At 54.4% G+C, this 24053-nt stretch overlaps 1 protein-coding gene across 5 annotated transcripts; it reads right to left on the bottom strand.

Annotated features, from left to right (window-relative positions):
- Positions 1-5724: 5724 nt before the first annotated feature.
- On the bottom strand, positions 5725-22617 carry LOC138827497 (semaphorin-6C). Of its 5 annotated transcripts, none has more exons than XM_070023060.1 (21): positions 22402-22617; positions 20414-20466; positions 19554-19654; positions 18565-18742; positions 14894-15008; positions 14541-14604; positions 14327-14383; positions 13291-13392; positions 12990-13080; positions 12675-12794; positions 12446-12534; positions 11021-11238; positions 10605-10736; positions 10171-10323; positions 9772-9945; positions 9134-9280; positions 8777-8854; positions 8276-8331; positions 8095-8139; positions 7655-7750; positions 5727-7280 (listed from the first exon to the last, which is right to left on the bottom strand). In XM_070023060.1, the coding sequence occupies exons 4-21, from the start codon at positions 18686-18688 to the stop codon at positions 6250-6252; spliced, it is 2892 nt and encodes a 963-aa protein (XP_069879161.1). In that variant the 5' UTR covers positions 18689-18742; positions 19554-19654; positions 20414-20466; positions 22402-22617; the 3' UTR covers positions 5727-6249. The 5 variants fall into 5 exon arrangements, with proteins under 5 accessions (XP_069879164.1, XP_069879161.1, XP_069879162.1 ...); XM_070023061.1 differs by having other exon boundaries at positions 22398-22617; XM_070023059.1 differs by lacking the exon at positions 19554-19654.
- Positions 22618-24053: the final 1436 nt, after the last annotated feature.

Consider the following 24053-nt stretch of genomic DNA (forward strand, 5'->3'; position numbering starts at 1 on the left):
CTTGGGAACCTTTTGTGTGTCAGGTCCCCAAAGCCTTTTTCAAGCTGATAGGCCCTGTCTGCTGGGGAGCTGGTTTCTCCATAACTAGAATACTTCTGAGAAATCAGCTTAGAAATCCCCAAGGATGACAACGCTATCCTCCGGTTGGCACTTCCCCCTAGTACTGGGGATGGAACTCAGGGCCTTGTTCATGCTAGGCAACTGCTCCACCACCTGAGGCATACCCATACTTTTTTTTTTTTTTTTTTTTTGTCGGTTGTGGGGCTTGAACTCTGGGCCTGGGCGCTGTCCCTCAGCTCTTCAGCTCAAGGCGAGCGCTCTACCACTTGAGCTACAGCGCCACTTCCGGTTTTCTGGTGGTTTATCGGAGATAGGAGTCTTACAGTCTTTCCTGCCCAGGCTGGCTTTGAACCGTGATCCTCAGATCTCAGCCTCCTGAGTAGCTAGGATTACAGGCGTGAGCCACCAGCGCCCGGCCATACCCATACTTTTTGTTTTTAGATTGTTTGTAAGCTATGGTCTTGACTTAGTTTGTCAGGGCTGGCACAGAAACCCTCTTGCTTCCACCTCCTGAGTAAATGGGATTGCAAGCTAGAACCACCATGCCCTGACAATTCTAGTTTTCTTTTCTTTTTTTGGTTAGTTGTGGGGTTTGAATTCTGGGTCTGGGCGCTGTCCCTGAGCTCTTCAGCTCAAAGTGAGCTCTCTCCCACTTGAGCCACAGCGCCACTTCCAGTTTTCTGGTGGTTCATTGGAGATAAGAGTCTCACGGACTTTCCTGCCTGGGTTAGCTTTGAACCATGATCGTCAGATCTCAGCCTCTTTAGTAGCTAGGATTATAAGCATGAGCTAAGGGCACCCCACTCCTATTCTAGTTTTCTGCAGACACATTTGTTGTTTTGTTTTTGCTAGGCACCTAATCTCAGAGCCTCAAGTTCTCAGTCTTCTTGCTTAAGGATAGTGCTCTACCACTTGAACCACATTTCCACCTCATTTGTTGCTGGTTATTTTGGAGAAAAAAGTTTCTTGATCTTTTTCCCAGGCTGGCTTTGAACCTCAATCCTTTGGATTTCAGCCTCCTGAGCAGTTATAATAACAGTTGTGAGCCATCAGCCCCTGGCTAAAGAGATGTTTATACTTCTGTCATCCACAATAATAATTTCTTGAATTCATCCCCTTTATTCACTATTGTAATCTATCAGGAGGAAGTATCTCACAAGTATAGTGAATTACATACTTGGTAGTATTGTACTTTGAGGCAAATAGCAGGGTTTGTTTGTTTTTGTTTGTTTTTTGCCAGTCATGGGGCCTGAACTCTGGGCCTGGGCACTGTCCCTCAGCTCTTCAGCTCAAGGCTAGCGCTCTACCACTTGAGCCACAGCGCCACTTCCGGCTTTTTTCTTTTTGCTTATGTGGTACTGAGGAATCGGACCCAGGGCCTCATGCTTGCAAGGCAAGTGCTCTACCACTGAGCCACCTTCCCAGCCCTTGTTTGGGTTTTTGTGAGGCAGAGTAAAGCTGTCCTTGAACTCACAATCCTCCTAACTTCCCTAACAGCTGTGATTAAGGCATATACTACCATGACTGGCTAAATAACTTAACTGAGGTTTTTATTTTGCAGTTCTAGGAATCTACCTAGGGTCTTGCACATGCTCCGGAAGCACTCTACCACGAAAACAGATCCCCAGACTGAAGTACGTAATTTAAATATTTATTTATATAGTGTTTCACAAACCTCTATTAGTATATGTTCTTGCCAGGCCTGGTGGCTCATGCCTATAATCCTAGCTACTCAAGAGGTTGATATATGAAGATATCAACCAAAGCTCAAAGCCAGCCCGGGCATCTCCAATTAAACACCAGAAAACTGGACGTGGGGCTGTGGCTCAAGGGGTAGAGAGCTCACCTTTAGCTGAAGAGCTCAAGGATAGCGCCCAAGCCCAGAGTTCAAGCCCCACAACTGACAAAAAAAAAAAAAAGTTATATGTTCTCTCCATTCCTTACAAAAGAAACTGCAGGGCTAGGAACATAGCTTAGTGGCAGAGTGCTTGCCTAGCATGCATAAAGCCCTGGGTTTGATTCCTCAGTACCATGTAAATAGAAAAAGCTGGAAGAGGCTCTGTGGCTCAAGTGGTAGAGTATTAGCCTTACGCAAAAAGAGCTCAGGAACAGTGCCCAGGCCCTGAATTCAAACCCCCTCACTGAGCCCCTTCACAGGTGACTTCAGTGGTAGAATGCTTTCCTTGCATGAATGAGGCCCTGAGTTCAATTCCTCAGCACCATATAAGCAGACAAAGCTGGAAGTGGCGCTGTGGCTCAAGTGGTAGAGTGCTAGCCTTGAGCTGAAGAGCTGAGGGACAGCGCCCAAGCCCAAAGTTCAGGCCCCAGGACCAACAAAAAACAAAACAAAAAAATAAATAAAAGGGGCTGAGAAGGTGGCTCAGTGGTAGAGCGCTTGCCTTGTATGCATGAGGCCCTGGGTTCAATTCCTCAGCACCACATAAGCAGACAAAGCCAGAAATGGTGTTGCGGCTCAAGTGCTAGAGCACTAGCCTTGAGCTGAAGAGCTGAGGGACAACGCCCAGGCCCAGAGTTCAAGTCCGACGATTGGCAAATAAATAAATAAATAAATAAATAAATGAAACTGTCTAGGAGAGTTAGTTGAATTGCTAACATCACATACAAAGCAAGTAGTAGGGCTGTTTTTTGTTTGTTTTGCTCAGTAGTGGGGCTTGAATTCAGGGGCCAGGCTGTCCCTGAGTTCTTTTGCTCAAAGATAGCCTTGTACCACTTTGAGACACAGTGCCACTTTCAGTTTTCTGGTGGTTAATTGTAGATAAGCATCTCATGGACTTTACGGCCCAAACTGGCTTTGAACCACGATCCTCAGCTCTCAGCCTTCTGAGTAAATAGGATTACAGGCATGAGCTACCAGTGCCTGGCCCATTATACTTAATACAACATAAGAGTTTCTATTGGCCCTGAGAGTCCAGATTAGACACTATGGGCAAGAGAAGTCACCATAGTCATATGTACTAATAAATGACCATCCTTTACAATTAAATTACAACCAAGACTTTATCTGTAAATTGCTGCTGCTCGCAAAGAATTATAACACTAAATTTCTACTGCATATATACTTGACCTCAGTGTGTCTGGATTGAATCTACAGATTCAACTAGCCACAGGTCAAAAATATTTGGTGGGAAAAAACTGTCTTTGCTGAATATGTGGACTTTTTATCTCTTGCCATTGTTTCTAAACAATACAGTATTAACAGCAGTTTACATAGTATTTATATTGCATTAGGGATTATTGTTTTGAGAGATTATGATTTTAATCAAGAGATGCTTCAAAGTATACTGAAGTATATACACATAGGTTATATACAAATACAATGACTTTTTTTTTTGTCGGTCATGGGGCCTGAACTCTGGGCCTGAGCATTGTCCCTCAGCTCTTCAGCTCAAGGCTAGCGCCCTACCACTTGAGCCAAAGTGCCACTTCCAGCTTTTTCTGCTTATGTGGTACTGAGGAATCGAACCCAGGGCCTCATTCATGCAAGGCAAGCACTCTACCACTGAGCCACCTTCCCAGCCCCTACAATGACATTTTATATGAGGGACTTGAGTATCCACAGATTTTAGTATGAACCAATTAGTAGAACCAACTCCCCCATGAAAAGACTTCCTTCTCAGTTGTCTGTTTTGTTTTGTGCAAGTCCTGGGGCTTGAACTCTGGGGTTGGGCATTGTCCCTCATCTCTTTAGCTCAAGGCTAGCACTCTATCACTTGAGCCATAGCATAATTTCCGGTTTTCTGATGTTTAACTGGAGATAAGAGTCTGCAGACTTTCATGCCCAGGCTGGCTTTGAACCATGATCCTCAGATTTCAGCCTTCTGAGTATCTAGGATTACAGGTGTAAGCCACCACTGCCCGGCTTTTTCCCTGAGATTTTTTGATCAAGGCTAGCACTCTACCACTTGAGCCAAAGTTTCATTCTTGACTTTTTGATGGATTAAAGTCTGAGACTTTCCAGTTCTGTCTGGCTTTGAATTGCAATTCAAATCTCAGCCTCTAGTAACTAGGATTACAAACATAAACTATAGTTATCTGTCTCTTTTGTTTTATTGTTTTGTTGGTTGTGTGGCTTTGAACTCTGGGCCTGGGTGCTGAGCACTCTACCACCTGCGCCACAGTACCACTTCCCGTTTTCTGGTGGTTAATTTGAGATAAGAGTCTCACAGATTTTCCTGCCCAGGCTGGCTTTGAACCGAGATCCTCAGATCTCAGCCTCCTTAGTAGCTAGGATTACAGGCGTGAGCCACCAGCGCCAGTTCTCAGTTTGTTTTAAACCTTAAGATCATTTACCCCTTTGCTTATAGCTACCTTCAGGGCAAGAACTGTGAAAGTAGTTCCTCAGAGGCTGTTTTTAGGCTTCAGGTTTTCTTTTCTTTATCCTTGCTTTACCATACTGATTTGAAGAAGTTTTAATGAAGTCAGGTGACTGGAAAAACCTTCCGCCCCTATTTTATACAGTCTCAGTAACGATGGCCCCAAAGCAGAATCCAAGAAGGGAAAAACCGAGGTTGGTTGGAAAACTTGCTAAGGAGAAAGATTAAATTCTGGAGGACAACCAAATTTGTCCAAATAAGCTTAAGTGACATTCGAGAACCATTCAGAGGGGAAAATATGCACGCAAAGCTTATAAGGATGCAAAAGGAAACTGTTGCCTAGTAAAAGCGTACTGCTAAGCATGACTCTGTAGGAACCCCCAACACGCTTTCTCCTTAGCACTTGAGCGACCCCATTATTTCGCAAGTAGTGACGGGAGGAGGGATAGTAATTCTTTCTTCTTCTTGGTCTGAGCCAAGACCGTTTAAGCTAATGGAGAGAGGAACTGATGAGTCCCTGGGCTGCAGGACTTGGGCCTACCTCCAGGCGGCGCGCGCTGGAGATGGCTCAGGGCTGCAAGTGGGCGGATGGTTCTCTCCACGCGCGGGCGAAAAGCCGGACTTGCAAATCCGCCGGTGCAGGCGCCGCCCACGCGAGGCTTTAAGTGTCCTTAACTCCAGGGGTGGGCGGGGCAGATGGTCCGGTGCTTCCCATCGGTACCCAAGGGTCTATAAACAGGTATCTGCAGCCAGCACCGGCCCAAGGAATGGAGCATCATCACGACGGGCACACGCGAACTGATCCCCGGCGCGGCGCGCTGGGTTTCTGGGCGAGCGGCCGGCCAGGAGGCTCCAGGAGGGGAGGCTGCGCATGCGTGCATGAAACCCTCTACCGCTAACTGAAGGGGAGCTGCTCCCCCCCCCCCAAACTGCTGGGGCAAACTCTTGCCCCCAACAGGGCTGAGGAATCCTCTCTGCTGGGTGTTTGTTTTTGCAGACTCTACAAGTCTAATTCTCTTTAGGACGAGATTTCCTGATGTGAAACTCCGATCAAGCTGCTTCATTTTATTTCTCAAAGGGGGTAAAAAAAGAAAACTCCCTCTTCCCCCCCAGCCTAGGCCTGGAGACCGCCCCTTCCCTCCTGCGCGTCCCTCACCTCTCGCCGCGGGTCCCGGGGGCCCCGGCTCATCCCCCACGCGCCGTGTCTTCGCGCGTCTCCTTCAGGAAACCTTTCCTGATTAACCCCGGCGGGACTGCAGCCTTCCCAACGCCCCGGGAGAGCGCGCGAGGCCACGGTGAGGGCGGCGGCGGGGGCCGCGGGGGGGGGGGGCGCCGGCCGACCCCGCCCTGCCCGCCCTGCCCGCCCGCCCCGGCGCGAGTGAAGTCAGGCAGCGGCTCGGGGACACAGCTGTATTGGGGAGCGGGGGCTCCTACATAGTAGGAGGAGGCACGTCCCAGTCCCGGGGGGGCCGAGAACTCTGTACACAACGCGCGCGTGGCCCCAGCCCGGTCCATCCCCCCTCCGGCCCGCCGTGCGGCCCGCCCGGGGCCCAGTCCTCCGAGGACGCCGGAGGGGCGAGTTAAGGCAGCTTGGCTGGAAGGGAAGGGGGGGAGGTGGGAGTCGGCCGTTTCCCCCCAAAACGCTGGCTCACCGGGAGGACGAGCTTCGCGCCTCCCACCCCCCTCTCGGAGACGGGGCGGGGGGAGACAATCGACGGTAATAAATAAGCCCGGGGCCAGACGGGGGCCCCGGGAGACTCTCAGAGTCCAGGAAGGCTGGAGGCGCGGGGCGGAGAGGGCGGTGGCGATCCTCGGGGAGGCTGGGGGGGGGGGGCGGGCGCCCCAGCAGCAGCCTCTAAAAGTTAAAATGGCTGCCCTGAGGGGCGGCCCCGACCAGGGGAGACTTGGGGGACAACGGGGACTTGTCGACGTCCACCCTCTTCGGGGCGCGGCCGCGGTAGCCCTCGGCCCGGCCCAGGTACAGGAGGTGTCTCCCGGGCCCCCCGGAGTACCTGGAGGGGCCCCCGGAGGGGACGCGGGTGAGCAGCGCCGGGGGCGCCCGGTGCGTGGGGAACGGCAGGCGGCGGCTCCCCCCGACCCCGAGGCGGGGAGCCGGGGCGGAGAGCGCGGGCCGCGTGGGGGCGGCGGGCGCGGCACCCTGGCCGTCGGGGGGCACGTCCAGCCGGAGGGGCGGCGCGCATTCCCGGGGGAGCGCCCCCGAGTCCGCGAAGAGGGGGGGGCTGGGGGCCGGCTCGGGCGGGAGCGGCCGGCAGGTGAACGGGGCCGGGGGCTCGGCGGCCTTGCGGGGCGGCTGCGGGCCGTGCAGGTAGCGCAGCAGTTCCTCCAGCGTGGTCACCTCCACCGCCTGCCCCGGGCAGCCCGGCGGCGGCGGCCTCACCAGCACGCGCGGCGCGGGCCCGCCGGCCGCGTGGCCGCCCCGCGCGCGCCCCGGACCCTCCTTGGCGTTGTTCCCGTTCTGGTTCCACTCCCACGGGCCCCCGGAGGCGCGGAGGTGCTTGACGGGCAGCTCGGGCGTGGACTCGGGCGTGGGCAGGCAGGCCAGCTCGGGCGGAGGCCCGGCCTCGGGCGGAGGCAGGAAGGTGGTGTAGAGCTGCGGCGCCGGCGCCGGGTCGGCGTCCTTGGACGGCGGCGGGGGCTCCAGGCCGGCCCCGTGCAGCCGCGCCAGGCTGCGAAGCGAGAGCGGGCGCGGGAGCACCGGCGACTCCACGTCCTTGTTCCGACGGTGGTGGGTGCGGCGACACACACAGGAGACCAGGAGGCCGGAGACCGAGGCGCCCAAGGCGAAGGCTGCCGCCACACTGGCCAGGAGCAGCGGGATGGGGACGGAGCGGGAGGCCGAGGCGGGGAGGAGGTCCCGGCGCACGCCTGCCGACCGAGAGGGAGGAGGGAGGCTCAGCCCCGCGGAGGCCGCCGAGGCTGGGCCTCCAGGGCAAGTCTTAACACCAGTCGCTTGGCGCCTCGGATCAGACCTCACCACCTGCCCCACCCCGCCCCGCGGCCCCCCCCACACCTGCTGGGCCGTAGGTCTGGGGGGTCTCCAGCCCAGCCTGGCCCCTGTGAGCCATGCCAAGAACCTCTGCCGAACTGCTCGTGCAGGGGGAGGCGGGCTGCGATGCCCAGCTCTGGGCAAGGAAGGCCCCACACAGGCGTTAGTGGGCACCCCACACCAGCCTTAGGATTCTCCAACCATCAGCAGCCCCACACTGCACTCCTCGTCCCTCCCAGGTAAGTCCCCTTACCCTCAGTGTGAGCTCCAAGAGTGGAAGACAGGGGCCCGGGGTGGACATCACTGGGGGAACTGGGGGTCTCAAGGGAAGGGCCAGGACCCAGAAGCACTGGTGACAGAGACCAGGTCAGAGCCGGTGAGGCTCCTGCTCTCCCCCCTGCCACCCCCATACAAAGGTTCTCTTCCCCTCTGCCCCCATCTTGGGAACCTAAGAGTTCAGAACTCTAATCTGTACTTCCTTTTGGGGTGGAAGGGCTCACCGTACACAACCTTTATTTGTTTAAGTCCTATTTATTAAGCACCCAGGCATTGAGCCAGATGCTGGTATCTGGAGGATGCTGACCCTTTTCTGGGACCATGAGGTGTGCAGAGTGCTGTCTGCTGCTGCTCTTGGCCACAGAGTTGGTATGGAGGCTGAGCAAGGGGAAGGAGAGCTGGAACGAGAGAACTCACCGTAAGCAGAATCCCCAGGGCCAGACTGACTCCCGGTGGCTCCATCTATGAAGAAAATAGAGGGTAAACACGGGGGTAGGAGGAAGCTTCATAAAGAACTGAAGGAGGTGGAACTGAAGGTAAGAGAGACAAAAGCCTGAGATGTGGCCATGAGACCATGCAGCTGTGTGCCTCTGTTTACCTCGACAGTCACCATGCTCCATGGGCTCATGGTTCCCAGCGAGGGCCACATCAGCCCTAGAAGGAAAAGGAGGCAACTCAGAGCAGTTCTGTGCCTTACCCCCATCTCCCACACCTCCTTTATTTCTCAATTCTTTTAATTCTTTTCTCTCTAATATATTATCAGTGTATATTAATTGGAACAGAGTTTCATTAGATATTTCCATACATGCATATAATGTACTTTGATAAAATTCATCCCCCCTATTAATCTTTCTCACCCCCCCTCCCCCTTTTGAACACTTGGAACAGGTTTCATTATTCTATTTTCATACCTGCTCAAGAAGCACTTCAATCACATTCACCCCTCCTTCACCCTCTCTTCACCCTCCCTTGTTCCCACTCCCTAGCACGCAGTCCCCTAGCTTTACTCTCCTCTCATCCTCCCTCCCCGCTTCCCAGGCTCCCCTTCTTTAGTGATGGAGAATATTATCCTCAGGAGATCTTCGGGCTCCTTACTTACCCACCAGGTCCTCTGATATCCACACAGCCTCTGGAGCTATGCCATCCACAGTATGGGTCCCGAGAAGCCAGACAACTCCTAAGGGAAACTGAGTCATGTGAGACTGGGACCCCCTTCACTCCAGTCACATTCCATTTCACGGCCTTTTCAAATCTTCCCCTGGCTTACGGGAAGTTCCCGGCCCCATATTCCCATCCCAGCCTGCCCTCAAGGCCTTGGTTGTTAGTCCCCTTTAGAACGTTCAAGTACCCTTTTACCCCAAGCATGCCCTTACATTTCACCCTCCAGCCCACTCTGTGCTCTTGCTACCCAGGAAGCCTGGGGAGGCAGTGGCACTGGATTTCAGGCCCCTCTTACCTTTGACAAGCCCCATGCCTGGCACAGCGGCTCAGAGGGAGGTAGACAATACAGCCAGAGAAGGCCACAAAAAGCCTGTGACCTTCAGTGTCCAGCTCCAGCCCTATAATCCGTCGTGCTGTGTGGGCTGCCCGCTTCCCGCTGCACCTAGGGTGAGGCCAGAAGGAATCAGAATGCAGCAAACGAGGTTCCCTTTTCCCCAAAATGATGAACAGGGCCGGGCGCTGGTGGCTCACGCCTGTAATCCTAGCTACTCAGGAGGCTGAGATCTGAGGATCGTGGTTCAAAGCCAGCCTGGGCAGGAGAGACCATGAGACTCCTATCTCCAATAAACCACCAGAAAACCGGAAGTGGCGCTGTAGCTCAAGTGGTAGAGCGCTCGCCTTGAGCTGAAGAGCTGAGGGACAGCGCCCAAGCCCAGAGTTCAAGCCCCACGACCGACAAAAAAAAAAAAAAAGATGAACAGGAAGGGAGGTCACAAACTAAGTTGGGTGCTCTCCTCACCATGCTCCTTTCTCGACCCACCGCTCCTGGCCCATCAAAAGCCATCACTAGAGTTCCTAGTCCATTCCCACACAGCCATGCGCCTCCTCCCAGCCCACCTCTGCCCCTCGGAGAGCAGCCCTCCAGAGACTCACCGCGAAGGGCTGTAGGCATCAATCTCTTCCAATAGGATGGGCTCAGGCTCCCCGGATTGCCCCCCTGGGGGCAGCACCTTCAGCACTGTCCCATCATTGGAGCCAAGGAACAGGACGGTGGTGTTACTATGGGGGCCAGCCATACCGTCCACAGCTACCTGGGTCAATAGCGCCCTGGAGTGATAGGCCTTGGGTGAGGGCAACCTGTCTAGCTGAAGGTGAGAACCCAGGTTCCCGCTCCAGTGTCCTTCCCTTGCACCCTCTGGGCTCCCTTCTTCGCTCTCCCCCTTCTGCCTTCGCGAGCTTTTACTCCCACCAATGGAATTGACTTTGTAAAGCCAGAGAAGGAAGAGCGGCTAAGGACAGGGGGCAATGGTCAAGTGTTTCATAGCCCCATACCTGTTACTGAGCGTGAGGAGAGGCTGATGGGTGGCAGGTGGCACAGCGGGGTCTAGCAGTGGGTGCGCCTTGATGAAAGTCAGGACGTCATCAGGGAGGTCTTGAGAAGAGGAGAACAAGGCAGCGCCTCCCACACCTGCACACGACCCTGGCCTGGCGGGCACGTGGGAAGGAGCACCTTAGGGCAGGGAAGCTGACCTTCGCGAAGCCGTGCCCCCAGTGCTGCTCCCAAACAGGGGTGGTAAAAACCTCTGCTTCCTCCACACAGACACTGGCACCACTGCATCCCTTTCCTCTTGCAACCCAAGTGTCACTGCAGACCCCCACCAGCTCCTTGCTCAGGCCGTGGCCACCTTAGGCTTTCTCCTAATCCCATCTTGGGACGAGACACTTTGCTTCTGCCCCCCAGCAAAAGCCACCCCCATCCTGGGTACCTGGGTGAAGGGACCCTGTCCTCAGACACAGGGGTCCAGGCCCCATCCAGACTCCTCTGCTCCTTGAACTTGCCCTCAAACCCACGCTCAACATCATCCAGGTAGAAGGCGCAGACTGCAGAGCCAGGAATGCTGAGGAAGCCAGAGAAAATGCAGGATGAAAGAAAGGGCCTGCAAAGTTCCTGCCTGTAAGAAGAGCGGCCGCCCTTCCTCCATGCACTATGCCAGGAGGCAGAGCCGGGGCTCGGCGGCCACTGGCTGCCATGCTAGGAGAAGAAGAAAAACAAGTGGGCAGAACAGAAAACCAGATGTGTTTAAAGTACACCCTCACTGTCTCCAACAATAGAACTTAAGAGGGGAGTTTGAACTTAGGTAGAACAAGGAACAGATTCAGTACTAGTCAGCCAAGGACCAACCTATTGGTCTGAGTGGTGAAGACTCCAAAGAGCGCAGAGCGACCGTGCAGGTTCACAGGCCCAGTCAATGCCTGCAAGACGTCGAAGTAAAAGGTAGAGTCCCCAGGAACAGAGCAGTTGAGCCGCAGCTTTAGGAAGGATGTCCAATGGCGGTCCAAGGCTCGAGGTGAGCCACCCCTGTCCCGTTTACACACCCGGGCCACCCGGGAGAACTGCACCTGCCAGCAAGAGAGGCGGAGAACCACGGGGCCAGTTGGCTGGAAGGAACGTGCTGAGCGATCAGCACCAAGAAGCAAATGCGGGGGAAAGAGGAATTACGTAAATATTTAAGTGAAAAGGCTAGCCATTTTAAATTGTAAGTATATAAAAACATTGATAATTTGTGACCTGACAAAGTGATTAATACTGCTACCCTTTTTTTTTTTGGTTGGTTGGTTAGCTGTGGGGCTTGAACTCTAGGCCTGGGCGCTGTCCCTCAGCTCTTCAGCTCAAGGCTAGCGCTCTGCCACCACTTGAGCCACAGCGCCACTTCCGGCTTTTTCTGTTTATGTGGTGCTGAGGAATCGAACCCTGAGGGAAGCACTCTACTGCTGAGCCACCTCCCCACACACCCCCACCCCTGCTTTTTTTGTCATGGGGCTTGAACTCAGGGCCTGGGCACTGTTCCAGAACTTTTTTTTTTTGTCCGTTGTGAGGCCTGAACTCTGGGCCTGGGCGCTGTCCCTCAGTTCTTCAGCTCAAGGCTAATGCTCTACCACTTGAGCCACAGCACCACTTCCAGCTTTTTCTGTTTATGTGGTGCTGAGGAATGGAGCCCAGGGCCTCATGCATGCAAGGGAAGCACTCTACTACTGAGCTATCTTCCCAGCCCTGTTCCAGAACTTTTGTGCTCAAGGCAACACTCTACCACTTTGAGCCACAGCACCACTACTGGTTTTCTGGTGGTTAGTAGGAGATAACCAGCACTAGGCTCATCATTTGCTTCTTTAAGAAAATAACAAAGGGTTGGGAAGTTGGCTCAGTGGTAGAGTGCTTGCCTTGCATGCATGAGGCCCTGGGTTCGATTCCTCAGTACCACATAAGCAAAAAGAAAAAAGCCGGAAGTGGTGCTGTGGCTCAAGTGGTAGAGCGCTAGCCTTGAGCTGAAGAGCTGAGGGACAGCGCCCAGGCCCAGAGTTCAGGCCCCATGACCGGTCCCCTCCCCCCCCTCCACAAAAAAAGCAGATGGGCCATAGCAAAGAGAGGGAATGATGTGAAGGGTCAATTTGGATAAGGCTCAGAGCTTCTGTCACGGCAGAGAGCTGGGGGCCATTCAGGAAATTGTGTGGTAGAGATTAGAACCTGAAACTTTCCCTTGGACTCAAACCAGCTCCTCTTGGTCAACAGGACTCTCCGGCTACCCACCCCTGATGCCCATCTCCTTACCCTTCCTAGCCGGGCATCCTCCACAGAGACCTCTCGGAAGAAGAAGTAAACATGCTCTCCATGTTCCAAGGCATGGACAAAGTGTGGCTCTAGGGGTGGGACGGGAAAGGGGAGGGAAGAGCATTTATATAGCTGCTCAGACACTCTTAGCTCCTCCCCCTCTTCCCTCGGCAAGTACCTTCCCACTGTCCCCACACAGTCCAGCCTCCCTCCCGAGGCAGGCCCTGACCTCGGAGCCACTTGGAGTCGTACTTGGCCGAACGGAGGGGGGGCTGAGGCCCAAGGCTTCGGTACACGACAGCATCGCTGGCCTGGAAATCTGCGGCGGTGGCTGAGTACAGACTGCCCTCTGAAGATATGGGGAGGCAGGTGAGGGAAGGGCTCAGAAGTCTGTTCCCTGTCTGTTGCATGGGCCCCCACACCCTACCTAGGACTTGCCCTGGCCCCTATTTCAACCCCTCCAACTCAGGGACACAGAGAAAACACCAAGCTGGGGAAGGAGCTCCCGCCAGCCATATGCGGCTCCTCACGCCCAGGTGCACACCTGCGAAGATGGCCACATTGGACTGGGTGGCATCAAAGGGGCATCGAGCCTGCCCACTCAGCTCCTCACCCTCCTGCTGCAGCGAAGTTATCTGGAGACAGAGGAAGCAGGTTCTAGAACCCTGGGTTCTGGAATCTGGCTCTGCAGCCCCCTCTCCTGTCCCCTCGCCTCCTTCCCCAAACCCTCAGAATCCTTGCATGCCATGCAGGCCCGTTCCCAACTGCTAGTCCCTTCCCACCAAAGCGATCGCTCCTCTTGAGCTCTCCTCCCTACCCCGGCCCGCCCCAGACCTCCTTTGTACCCCATAGCTGCGGCACATAGGGCTGAACGAATTTGTCCCACAGGCCAAGAGTGTCTGGGAGTCCCAGGGAACGAGAACACGAATGTAGTTGTAGCACTCGTCCTAGAGAATCCAAAATTCTAGGTTAGTGATAGGGGACCCCTTGACTGGGATTGGGGGTCACAGGAAGTAAGGTTACTATCCTTAAGCCAGTCAGAGTTATGTGGCTAAGCTTCCAGACTAAGCTATTTGCTAGCCTCTGGCCTCTCTGAGCCTCACTTTCCTTCCTTCCTTCCTTCCTTCCTTTCTTCTTTCCTTCCTTCCTTCCTTCCTTCCCCCCCCCCCCCCCCCCAGTCATGGAGCTTGAACTCAGTGCCTGGGCACTGTCCCTGAGCTCTTTTGCTCAAAGGTTTTCAAGTGATTAATTAGAGACAAGAGTCTCATGGATTTCCACCGGTGCTGGCTTTGAACTACAATCCTAAAATCTAAGCCTCTGAGTAGCTAGGATTACAGGTGTGAGTCACCAGCAACCGACTTTTCTTTCTTTCTCTCTTTCCTTCTTTCTTTCTCTTTCTTTCTTCCTTCCTTCCTTCCTTCCTTCTTTCCTTCCTTCCTTCCTTTTGTTTTCTTTTTTTTTTTTTGCCAGTCCTGGGGTTTGAACTCAGGACCTGGAAGCTGTCCATGAACTTATTTTGCTCAAGGCTAGCACTCTACCACTTGAGTCACAGCACCACTTCCAGCTTTTTCTGTTTATGTGGCACTGAGGAATTGAACCCAGGGCTTCATGCATGCTAGCCAAGCACTCTACCACTAAGACACATTCAGCCCCTCTTCGTGCTCTCTCTCTCTCTCTCTCTCTCTCTCTCTCTCTCTCTCTCTCTCTCTCTCTCTCTCTCTCTCTCTCTCTCTCTCTCTCTCTTTCTCTCTCGTGTCCAAAGGGAAATAAGAAGCAAGAGCTCTCCTTCCTCCCTCTGTCCTCTGTGGGCTGGCAGCGAGAAGTGGGTAAGGAATTGGCCGCAGCAGAGCACGGCCGCTCCGGTGCTCATCCCCTCCTCACCGTCAGCTTCCCCCGCACCGCGCAGTTCTCCATATCTTGGCTCCTCCATGTTAGATACTGAAAGGAAACACAAAAGAAGGCAAACCATGGAACAACCTTGACCTCTCTGCACATTACAGCTCTTTTCAGCGCCTTCTCCCCACCCTCGTGCCCCCCAGGAGAACTTGCTCGGCCTCTTCTCCAGGCCTGCACCTCCTCCCACACAGCTCCTCACCTTGTTGGGCACCAGCCCCTCCCCTTCTTCTTGGGCTTGAAGATCGAAGGAGAAAACGTGGTCCCTGAAGAGGCAGTAAGGAGGGATCAGAGCTGAGCCAACGCACCCTGCCTGAGCTCCTTACCCGACCTTGCTCCTCATCACCTGCTTAGGGACAAACCACACGGACCTCCTCCCCTCCCCTCCCCTTTATTCCATGCCTTGGCATTTGTGCACTGGGTCCAAGCATGTCCATGTCCCATGGCTTGTGCACCTGCATGTGTCCCCTGCAAGATGCTGCAGTGGCCATGCAAGTCCCATGTCTGCCCAGGAGCATGCATGTGTGCCCCACAACTGGGCCTCGGCCAGTTTACCGGGCAGCCACTAGCAAGGTCCGGTTCAAAGTCAGGAATCTCTGAAAGTCCAACCCAAGTTCTGCAGCCACAGCATCATCCTCCAGGCCCCGGAACCAAGTTAACGGGGAAGTACCTAGAAGACACAGAGAAGTGGACTGCTGAGAGCAGCCAGGATGCTACCCTCTTCCACGACTCCCTGTCTAACCAGTGACACACGGCCATGTACAGAGTGGAGAGGTGAAGTAAGAGGGGCCCCAAGGCTATTCATAAAAGTAATACCAGTGAGCCGGGAGCCAGTGGCTCATGCCTATAATCCTAGCTACTTAGGAGGCTGAGATCTTAAGACAGAGGTTCAGGGGCTGGGAAGGTGGCTCAGTGATAGAGCGCTTGCCTTGCATGCCTGAGGCCCTGGGTTCGATTCCTCAGCACCACATAAGCAAAAAGAAAAAAGCCAGAAGTGGCGCTGTGGCTCAAGTGGTAGAGCGCTAGCCTTGAGCTGAAGAGCTGAGGGACAGCATCCAGGCCCAGAGTTCAGGCCCCACGACCGGACCCAAAAATCAAATCAAATCAAATAAAGAAATATTAAAAAAAAAAAAAGACAGAGGTTCAAAGCCAGCCTGGGCATGAAAGGCCATGAGATTCTTATCTCCAATTAACTACCAAAAAGCCAGACATGAAGCTGTGGCTTAAGTTGGTTGAACACTAGCCTGGACCAGGAAAACCTCAGGGACCATGCTCAGGCCCTGAGTTTAAGCCCCAAGACCTCCATCTCTACTATCACCACCCCCTAACACACACACACACACACACACACACACACACACACACACACACACACACACACACACACACACACACACACACACACACAAATTAATAATACCAGTAACCCTGAGCACTTAATTCCTGCCAAGCACTTGTTTAGTACTTTATTTTTTTAAATTTTCTCTTGTACTGATTCTGGGCCTGGCACTGTCCCTGAAGCTTTTGTGCTTAAAGCTAGTGCTCTACCATTTGAGCCACACTTGGGTTACATAGCACTTTAGATGCACTGTCTCATTTAGTACACAAACCCTCTGAGGCAGGTACTCACTTTGGCCCCATTTCACAGATGAGGAGCATAAGGCTGGGAGCATCAGGGAACTTAGGAGCTCGTTTGGATTAGACTGATTCCAGAGCTGAGCCCAGTTCCTTCTTTTTTGTTTTTTTTTGGGGGGGTCCAGTCGTGGGGCCTGAACTCTGAGCCTGGGCACTGTCCCTCAGCTCTTCAGCTCTAGGCCAGCGCTCTACCACTTGAGCCACAGCGCCAGGGAACTTAGGAGCTCGTTTGGATTAGACTGATTCCAGAGCTGAGCCCAGTTCCTTCTTTTTTGTTTTTTTTTGGGGGGGTCCAGTCGTGGGGCCTGAACTCTGAGCCTGGGCACTGTCCCTCAGCTCTTCAGCTCTAGGCCAGCGCTCTACCACTTGAGCCACAGCGCCACTTCCAGCTTTTTTCTTTTTGCTTATGTGGTGCTGAGGAATCAAACCCAGGGCCTCAGGCATGCAAGGCAAGCGCTCTACCACTGAGCCACCTTCCCAGCCCCTACTTCTAGTTTTCTAATGGCTAATTGGAAATAAGAATTTCATGAACTTTCCTTCCTGAGCTGGCTTGGAACATGATCCTCAGATCTCGGCCTCCTGAGTAGGTAGGATTACAGGCGTGAGCCACCAGCGCCCAGCTGCTTCTGCCACTTCAGACCCACTCCAGCTGTCGACTTGGTCTCATCATTGAAACCACTGTCAGAAGTGGCTCTGTGGCTTAAGTGGTAGAGCACTTGCCTTGAGCTGAAGAGCTCAGGGACAGAGTCCAGGCCCAGAGTTCAAGCCCCAGGACTGACAAAAAAAAAAAAAAAGTAATTTGAACCCACTGTCATCAGTGTTCAAAGGAAGACCAGAGTTTAGGGATAGATAATTTTTTATTCATAAAATGACAGAGGGTTGCATCTGGCATTTTGTCAGTTATTCTTATCTGTCCCCCAACAATTACCTCCAGTATCTCAACTGCATTTCCTAACTCCTTAAAATTATTCCAAGTCTTATATATAACTGGGCTTGTGGTGCACATCTGTAATCCTAGCACTTGGGAGGCTGAGGCAGGAGGATCATGAGTTCCAGACCAGCCTGGGCTTGAGAGTAAGACCCTGCTCTCCAAAAAAAAAAAAAAAAGACCAAAACAACAATAATAAACAAACAGAAACCTAAATATATAAGCAAGGGCCTGTCAACAGATACAAGTTTTAGAAAAAGTGGGCTTCTAGGGCTGGGAAGTTGGCTCAGTGGTAGAAGTGCTTGCCTTGCATGCCTGAGGCCCTGGGTTCAATTCCCAGCATCATATAAGCAAAAACAAAAAAAGCCAGAAAGTGGCGCTGTGGCTCAAGTGGTAGAGTGCTAGCCTTGAGCTGAAGAACTGAGGGACAGCGCCCAGGCCCAGAGTTCAGGCCCCACAACCGGACCCCCCCAAAAAAAAAAAAAAAGAAAAAGTGGGCTTCTAATTTGTCATGTTGGGACTCAGGCTTATTGGTGGTACAAGCAGTTGACAGGGAGGTAAGAATTGTTGGGAACCACTGCAGTAGTCCCAGGCTTTTACTTTGTAGCCAAAAATAAAACAAACAAATATAAGGCATTTACTTCATGCCAGACAGTGTTCTCAGCACTTTACTTCATTTGTATCTATTACCTCATTTAATCTCCAAATAACTTTGTGAAGTAGAATACTATTATTATCTTCATTTTACAGATGAGGAGACTGAGGCATAGAGAGGTTAAATAACCTTACAAGGTCACACAGCGAATAACCAGCTTAGCAGATACTCAAGTATGCTAAGTTTTGTTCTGGCTGAGAGCTCAAGTTTTTTGTTTTGTTTTGTTAGTAGGGTTTTTCTATGTAGCTCAAGCTGGCCTTCAACTTGAGATCCTCCTGTCTCAACCTCCCCAGTGTGTGTGTGTGTGTGTGTGTGTGTGTGTGTGTGTGTGTGTGTGTGTGTGTGTGTGTGTGTGTGTGTGTGTGTGTGTGTGTGTGTGTGTGTGTGTGTGTGTGTGTGTGTGTGTGTGTGTGTGTGCGCGCGCACCAGTCCTGGGGCTTGAACTCAGGGCCTGGGTGTTGTCTGTCCCTGAGCCATTTTGTGCTTGAGCCACAGCACCACTCCACTTTTTTGAGTGGTTAATTGACAGTAAGAGTCTCATCGGGACTTTTCTGCTTGGGCTGGCTTCAAACCACCATCCTCACATCTCAGCCTCTTGAGTCGCTAGGATTATAGGCACAAGCCACCGGGCTCCCGGGCCACTTGACCCCTTTGAGCCACAACTCTACTTCCATTTTTAAGGTTAATGGGAGTCTCACGGACTTTCTTGCCTGGGCTGGTTTCAAACCCTGATCCTCAGATCTCAGCCTCCTGAGTAGCTAGGATGTGAGCCACCAGTGCCTGGCAAAAGCTCATATTCTTAAATGATACTGCCTTTTAAATAATAATAAAAAAAATACAGACCCCAGGATGAGAAGTAACCAATATCAGGTACCAGCTCACTCTGTTTCTTCCCCGTTGCTGGCTGGGCTCCTAGCTTCTCAGAGCCTTTCTGTACCTTGCCTCCCACATAGGGATCTCAGTCTCCCCTTGCTCATGAGAAGGGCGAGGTGGGTAGAGGGCACTCACCTTGCAGGTCAGAGGTCAACAGAGGGAGGGGGTCCTGAGGAAAGGCAGCCTGGGTGTGGGGAAGTGACAGCAGCAGCAGCAGTAGCAGTAGCAGCAAGGGCATGAGGTAGGGGGCCCGGGGCATCCTGTGCGGGGCAGCTCAGGCCCCAGGGGGTGCCCCCTCACCCATAAGCTGGCCCTGAAAAGGGAGACAGAAAAGTGGGGGAAGAGACCCTTTCCTTCTACCCCTGTTGTAGGCTCTTCCCCACGCCTATCCCCAGAAGACCTTGTAAGGTGGGGGTTAGAGCCCTCCTCGCCGCACTGTCCCAGTGCCAACCAGCTGTCACTGTCACTAAGGCTCTTCCCTCTCCAACTGGCCCAAACTGGCTTGTGTGAGCCCCCCCCCCCCCCATGACCCCAGGTAAGGACAGGACACGCTAGCTCCCATTCCCCCTCCCAGACTTCTCACTCTTCTCTCCTGACTGGCTGGGACACTCGGTAGGTGACACCTCCTGGCCCCCCTTGTGCTAACCCCTTCTCCAGCTATAATTAGACGCTGAAGCCTTAAAATTATAAATAGTGACTCCTTGGCACGAGGAAGAGGCAGAGGGCACCAAGTCTGCTCCTTTTCCCTCCCAGACCCCAACGGCACCCTGGGAGCAATGCAAGCACCACGCCCAGGCACCCACAGCTGGGTGGCAGCTCCCAGCTTCTCTAGGGGGTGAAGAAGACCAGAATGCAGGGGCAGATAGCCTGGGGGGGGGTATTGTCTTGGTCCAAGCTTCTATTTCAGGGGTCCTTCCAAGGCTAGGGAAGAAGCTGGGCAGGGAGGGAGAAAAGGGGGGGGGGGCGACAATCTTAGCCAAAAATGAATCTGCATCAAAGCCAGATCAGAGGCTAAATTTAGCTCTGGCTGCAGCTGTCTCCTCGACCACTGGGCCCCCTCCCAGCCTCTCTAGCCCCTTATTCCCTCCCTGGTTCCTAAGGACTTGATTTGGGGGAGAACAGACCTCCTCCTCCCCAACTATGAGGAGCCGGGGAGAGAAGGGACTGGTGAAGCTTAATAGCTCAACGCGCCTCTCTTTTCCTTTCTTCCCTCATTGGGCTGCCTCTGAAATTGAAATATAAATAATTCAATGACAGGCAATTGTAGCCCAAAGTCCAGAGAAAAGACGGATATGGTGGAAGGGATGATGAGCCGGGTCTCCTTCCCACTCATCAGCCCCCCCAGCCAGCTGACCCTGGCTGGACCCACAGTGGGAGGCGCACACCAGCTTCCTGCCTTTCCCTGACATTGAAATGAGGGGCTGAGGAGGCGCCGGAAATCAGGTCAAGAGGGGGGAAGCATCCTTTCTTTTGTGAACAGATCATGGCCAGCCCATGTCCCCCTCTAAAGAAGAAACCAAAGCCCAGTCTCTTTCCATCTCCCCAGTAATTCTGCTCTCGAAGCCAGGACCCATTGTCCCCCACCCCCATTCCAGCGTCACTGGTGGGGAGGCTGACGTCAGGTGGAGCCCCATGAGAGCTGGAGGAAGGGAAGGGGTAGAAACACCTAATGATGACCCCCTCTTCCCCAGAGGCAGACAGTCAGCGAGCTAACGACCCTCCGGTGTGGCAAAGTCTAGCCTCCTTCTCTCCCGCAGCCCATGATTCCGGATGCTGATGCTCCCAGGGGAAGAGAAAGGGACACAGCTTGTCTCCTGTGCTCCCCTACCTGCCCCCCCTCAAGTTGCCCAGGGCAACTGGTATCTTCACCCTGGAAACAACTTTGGTCTCTGACAAGTGGGGAAAATAGCCAGACCCTCTTCCTGCTCCCTGGCAGTGGCCTGCTTGTAGCCCCTGCCCCCAAGACTCGGCTGCCCTTTCTTACCTGGGGTGGGGAGTCCTGTGGGGGACTGGAGGGGGGCTTAGGAGACCTCTGACCTGACAGAAGAAGGGACAAAAGGAGGAAAAAGACTAAGTTACACTTTCCTGAACACATCCCTTAAAAGTCAATGTGAGAATTCAGGCAAAGTCTGCCAAGGCTAGTATCGGGGAGATGCTGCTTTGGGAGGGGGACCTCGTGGGTGAGGAGGGGTGCTGACATTTAGTTCGGTGACAAAGGCACTGACATCTTCATACTGGGGAGAGCCCCGAGCCAGAAGCTGCGGAAAGCTGGGCACCAGCCTTGGGAAAAGGGGTGCCCGGGAGAGTTTGTGGGACACGATGACCACTCCCATGTTGAAACCTTCAACATCCAACAGCATTCTCAGCAAAAAGCGCCCTAGCTAGGGACAATAGAGGCTAATTTACATCTCATTTGCATGCTCTTCATTTCCAGGCAAAATGCTCTGATAGCGAGCACCCCCCTCACACACACCCCAGTCCCTTCTTCCTTCAGAAAGCAGGCCCGGCCCCTTCCACCAACCTCTCCCCACACCGCCCCCCTCGCACACACTTCAGCTGGCTTAGTCCAGCCTCTAAAAACACTTGGTTGGCCTTTGCCTTGGCCCAGGAGACTCAGCAGTGATACATCTTTAAGAGGACTTCCCATAGCTGCTTGGGGGAAGCAGCATCTGGGTGGCTCCCACCCAACCTCGCGTCTGGGTGGGGGAGAGGCTCACAGGGACTTGGGGGAACCCTAGGAACACACCTGGCCACTCTGTCCTCCCCTTTCGGATCCCTCCCCCCCAGCCCCCAGGCTGGGAGAAGGACTCAGCCCTCCTCTCGGTGGGGCAAGCAGCCACCTCTGGGGAGTGGCCGAGGTCACAGCCAGAGTGTAGCGGAGCTGAGGAAGGGACCGAGGAGGCCGGGCTGGGGACAATAGCAGGAAGCCCTGGGGCTGGTCTCCCGCCTCAGCCCACCTTCTTTAGGGGGAGTCGGGGGCGCGTTCGGATCTCCAAGACCTTTCCCCTCCGCCCTTCCGCGCTCGGCCCCTACCCCGCCTCCCTCCCACCCAGCCCCCAACGAGGAGAAGCCAGGTGTCCCCAGCTTCGCGGGCGGCGGGGCTCCGGGCCAGGGGCTCGACGTCTCCCGCTCAGTGAAGCTAAGGAGGGGCGGGCAGCAGAGTCGGCCGGGACCGGGTCCCAGAGCCACGTTAGCGGGAGGAGGGGCTGGAGGGGCCTGCAGGCGCCGAGCGGCGGGGACCGGGCGGGGGTGGGGGAGCGGAGGCGGGTCTCCCCGACCCCGGGAACCGGCGCCAGAAGCCGAGCACCAACGAGGGCGGACCCCGGGGCCCCGGGCCGGCGCTGAGCGGCATCGCCGAGCGGCGATGCCCGGTTCTCCTCCTCCTCGGTTCTCCTCTTAACAAAGCCCTGGACCGAGTAAGGGGGCGAAGGAAGGAGACGGGAGCTGGGACGATGCCCCAGACCCCGACTCTACTCAAGCCGATCCCCCAGGGAGTGCTCGGACGTCTGCTTGCACAAGGACGAAGCTGCAGCCCTGACACCCAAGTCCGAACCACACATCGCCTTTGGCATCGCTGCAGGGGCCTCGGGAGTCTGGCCCTCCGCGGGTCTCCGAGCCTCAGTTTTCCCTGCGGGGGAGGCGGGGGGGGCGGCTTTCCACCCTCTGTACCGTGCGCGCCTCGGGGAAAAAAAAAATCCATCTTGGTGCTCCTGGAATCTTGCAGGAGGCGACACAAGTGAGAATGGTGGGAAGAGGAGCACGGAGCGCAGCCCCAGCGCCCAACAGTGCGGTGGGCGGGGGGGGGCCTCCGCCGCGGACCCCTTCCCCCCCCAGCACCCAACTCTGCTGACCCCCCCCTCTGAAAGCCGGCGACCCCTCCCGGGTCGCTGTGGCACAGCGGAAGCCAGACCCCGACCTGCAAGCGCCCCCGTCACACCCCCCACCTCTCCATTCCCGCCCCGGGGTACTTGCTCGAGATCCGGGTCAGTAGGCTCGAGCTCGAAGCAGGCGGTCAGCAGCTCCGCGCCGTGCAGAGTTCGAAATCCGTGATTGGGGCTCAGGTGAGCTGGGATGAGCGTCCCGGTTGAACGGTACTTGGATGTGGGCGCCCAGGCGCTGTCGGGTTAGGAGAGCCCAGGGTTCGAGTCGCGGCCCCCACTCCCTCCTCGGATCCGCGGAGGAAAACAATGCGACCGCCCGGAGCTCTGGGCTCGGCCCCAGCGGCCCCGCCCGCCTCCTGGCAGGACCCGCCTCCCGCCCGCCTCTAGGTTGCCTCAACTAATCGCGGCTTCAGAGGTCGCCTAGACTCCGCCTTCTCTCCACCTTTCCACCAATAGCATGGCTCGAGGGCGGAGCTCCAGAAGCACCGTCCACCCAGAGGGCGGAACCTGGAGGGTGAGACTGGGGCGAGATGGAGAGACCCCACGGACAGTCGCTGAGACCCTCCCCTCGACCCCCTCCTCCCCGCTCCGACAGAAGAGGAGACACACACCGAAACAGACAAGCTGGCAGAGGAGAGGCCCTGGGGAGAAATGTCATAAGAGAGGAGGGAAAAGAAGCTGAGGGAAATAGAGACAGGAAACCTGGGGGCCTCGAATGGGCTGGGCTGTCAGAGCCTGCGCGGTCCTCCCTCACTTCCCTTCAAAGGCTTTGGCGACTACGTCCCCTAGGGGTTCCTCCTGCTTCTTCTGTTCTCTGCTCCAACCCTCCGTTCCTCCTCTATGTGCTTTTCCCTCTATATGCCCATGTGCCGCCTCCAGCTCATCCTGACCCCACTAGGAAGGCCTAGCTCATATTTGGGGGCGTGAGGCCTGAGAAAGGAAAGAAAGTACCCATGGCATGTTTTCCTTGTCCCCATCATCTCCTCCCAAAGCAGGATGGACTTGGGCCACCATACGCAAGTCAGGAAACTAGTGTTAGTAGTCAGGCTGCTGGCTGATGGAAGAAGACAGGTGAGAGAGCTGAAGCCAAGAGAGAAACATGGAACTGAGCCTAACTGATTCAGAGAAATAGAGAAGGAAGAGCCACTCTGGAGATCTAAAAGACGTAAAGTGACCAGCTATCCTATCTTCATTCTATGCCATTAGCACAGGCTCAGTAGTATCCCACCTCTCCTGGGAGGATCTTGAACATCCCTCCAATTAGCAAAACTGCTCCTCCATAAAGACCTTCGATTTTAGGAATGTCCATGAGAAGGGAGAATAGGCAACTTCAAACAGTACTGTTGGTTTCCACCCTAAAATTGGCTGCTAAGATTCTTCCCTGCGTGGGGCTGGAACAAAAGACATTCTCAAAGTTCCCAGGAAAGTAGGTGGCCTGGGAGACATTGACATTCTGGGACAGTTTTATCTGAGTTGGCACTTCCATCCACATCTTGGACATTAGATTAGAGGAAAGGAAGGGCAGGTACCATTTTTCCACCAGCTTTGACTGGATGGGGATGAAGGTGTAGAGCATCAACAACTGGGCTAAGTACATTAGTGAGTAATACACTCACCTACACACACACACACACACACACACACACACACACACACACACACACAGAAACAGAGATCCAGGCCTGGTAAACCACTGAGGGATTTTGGACCCAAGCCAATTTTTTTTTGGGGGGGGGGTCCAGT

This window comes from Dipodomys merriami, unplaced genomic scaffold (genome assembly GCF_024711535.1).
Source record: "Dipodomys merriami isolate MVZ:Mamm:240054 unplaced genomic scaffold, mDipMer1.0.p SCAF_156, whole genome shotgun sequence".
NCBI lineage: Eukaryota > Metazoa > Chordata > Mammalia > Rodentia > Heteromyidae > Dipodomys > Dipodomys merriami.

Coding starts and splice junctions, on each gene's coding strand:
- LOC138827497 (XM_070023059.1), bottom strand. CDS start 18,688: ATGCCCCGGGCCCCCTACCTCATGCCCTTGCTGCTACTGCTACTGCTG. Junction 8,332..8,776: donor GATATCAGAGGACCTGGTGG/GTAAGTAAGGAG, acceptor TTTTCCTTCTAG/GGCTGATGTGGCCCTCGCTG. Junction 7,281..7,654: donor TCTTGGAGCTCACACTGAGG/GTAAGGGGACTT, acceptor CTCGGTCGGCAG/GCGTGCGCCGGGACCTCCTC.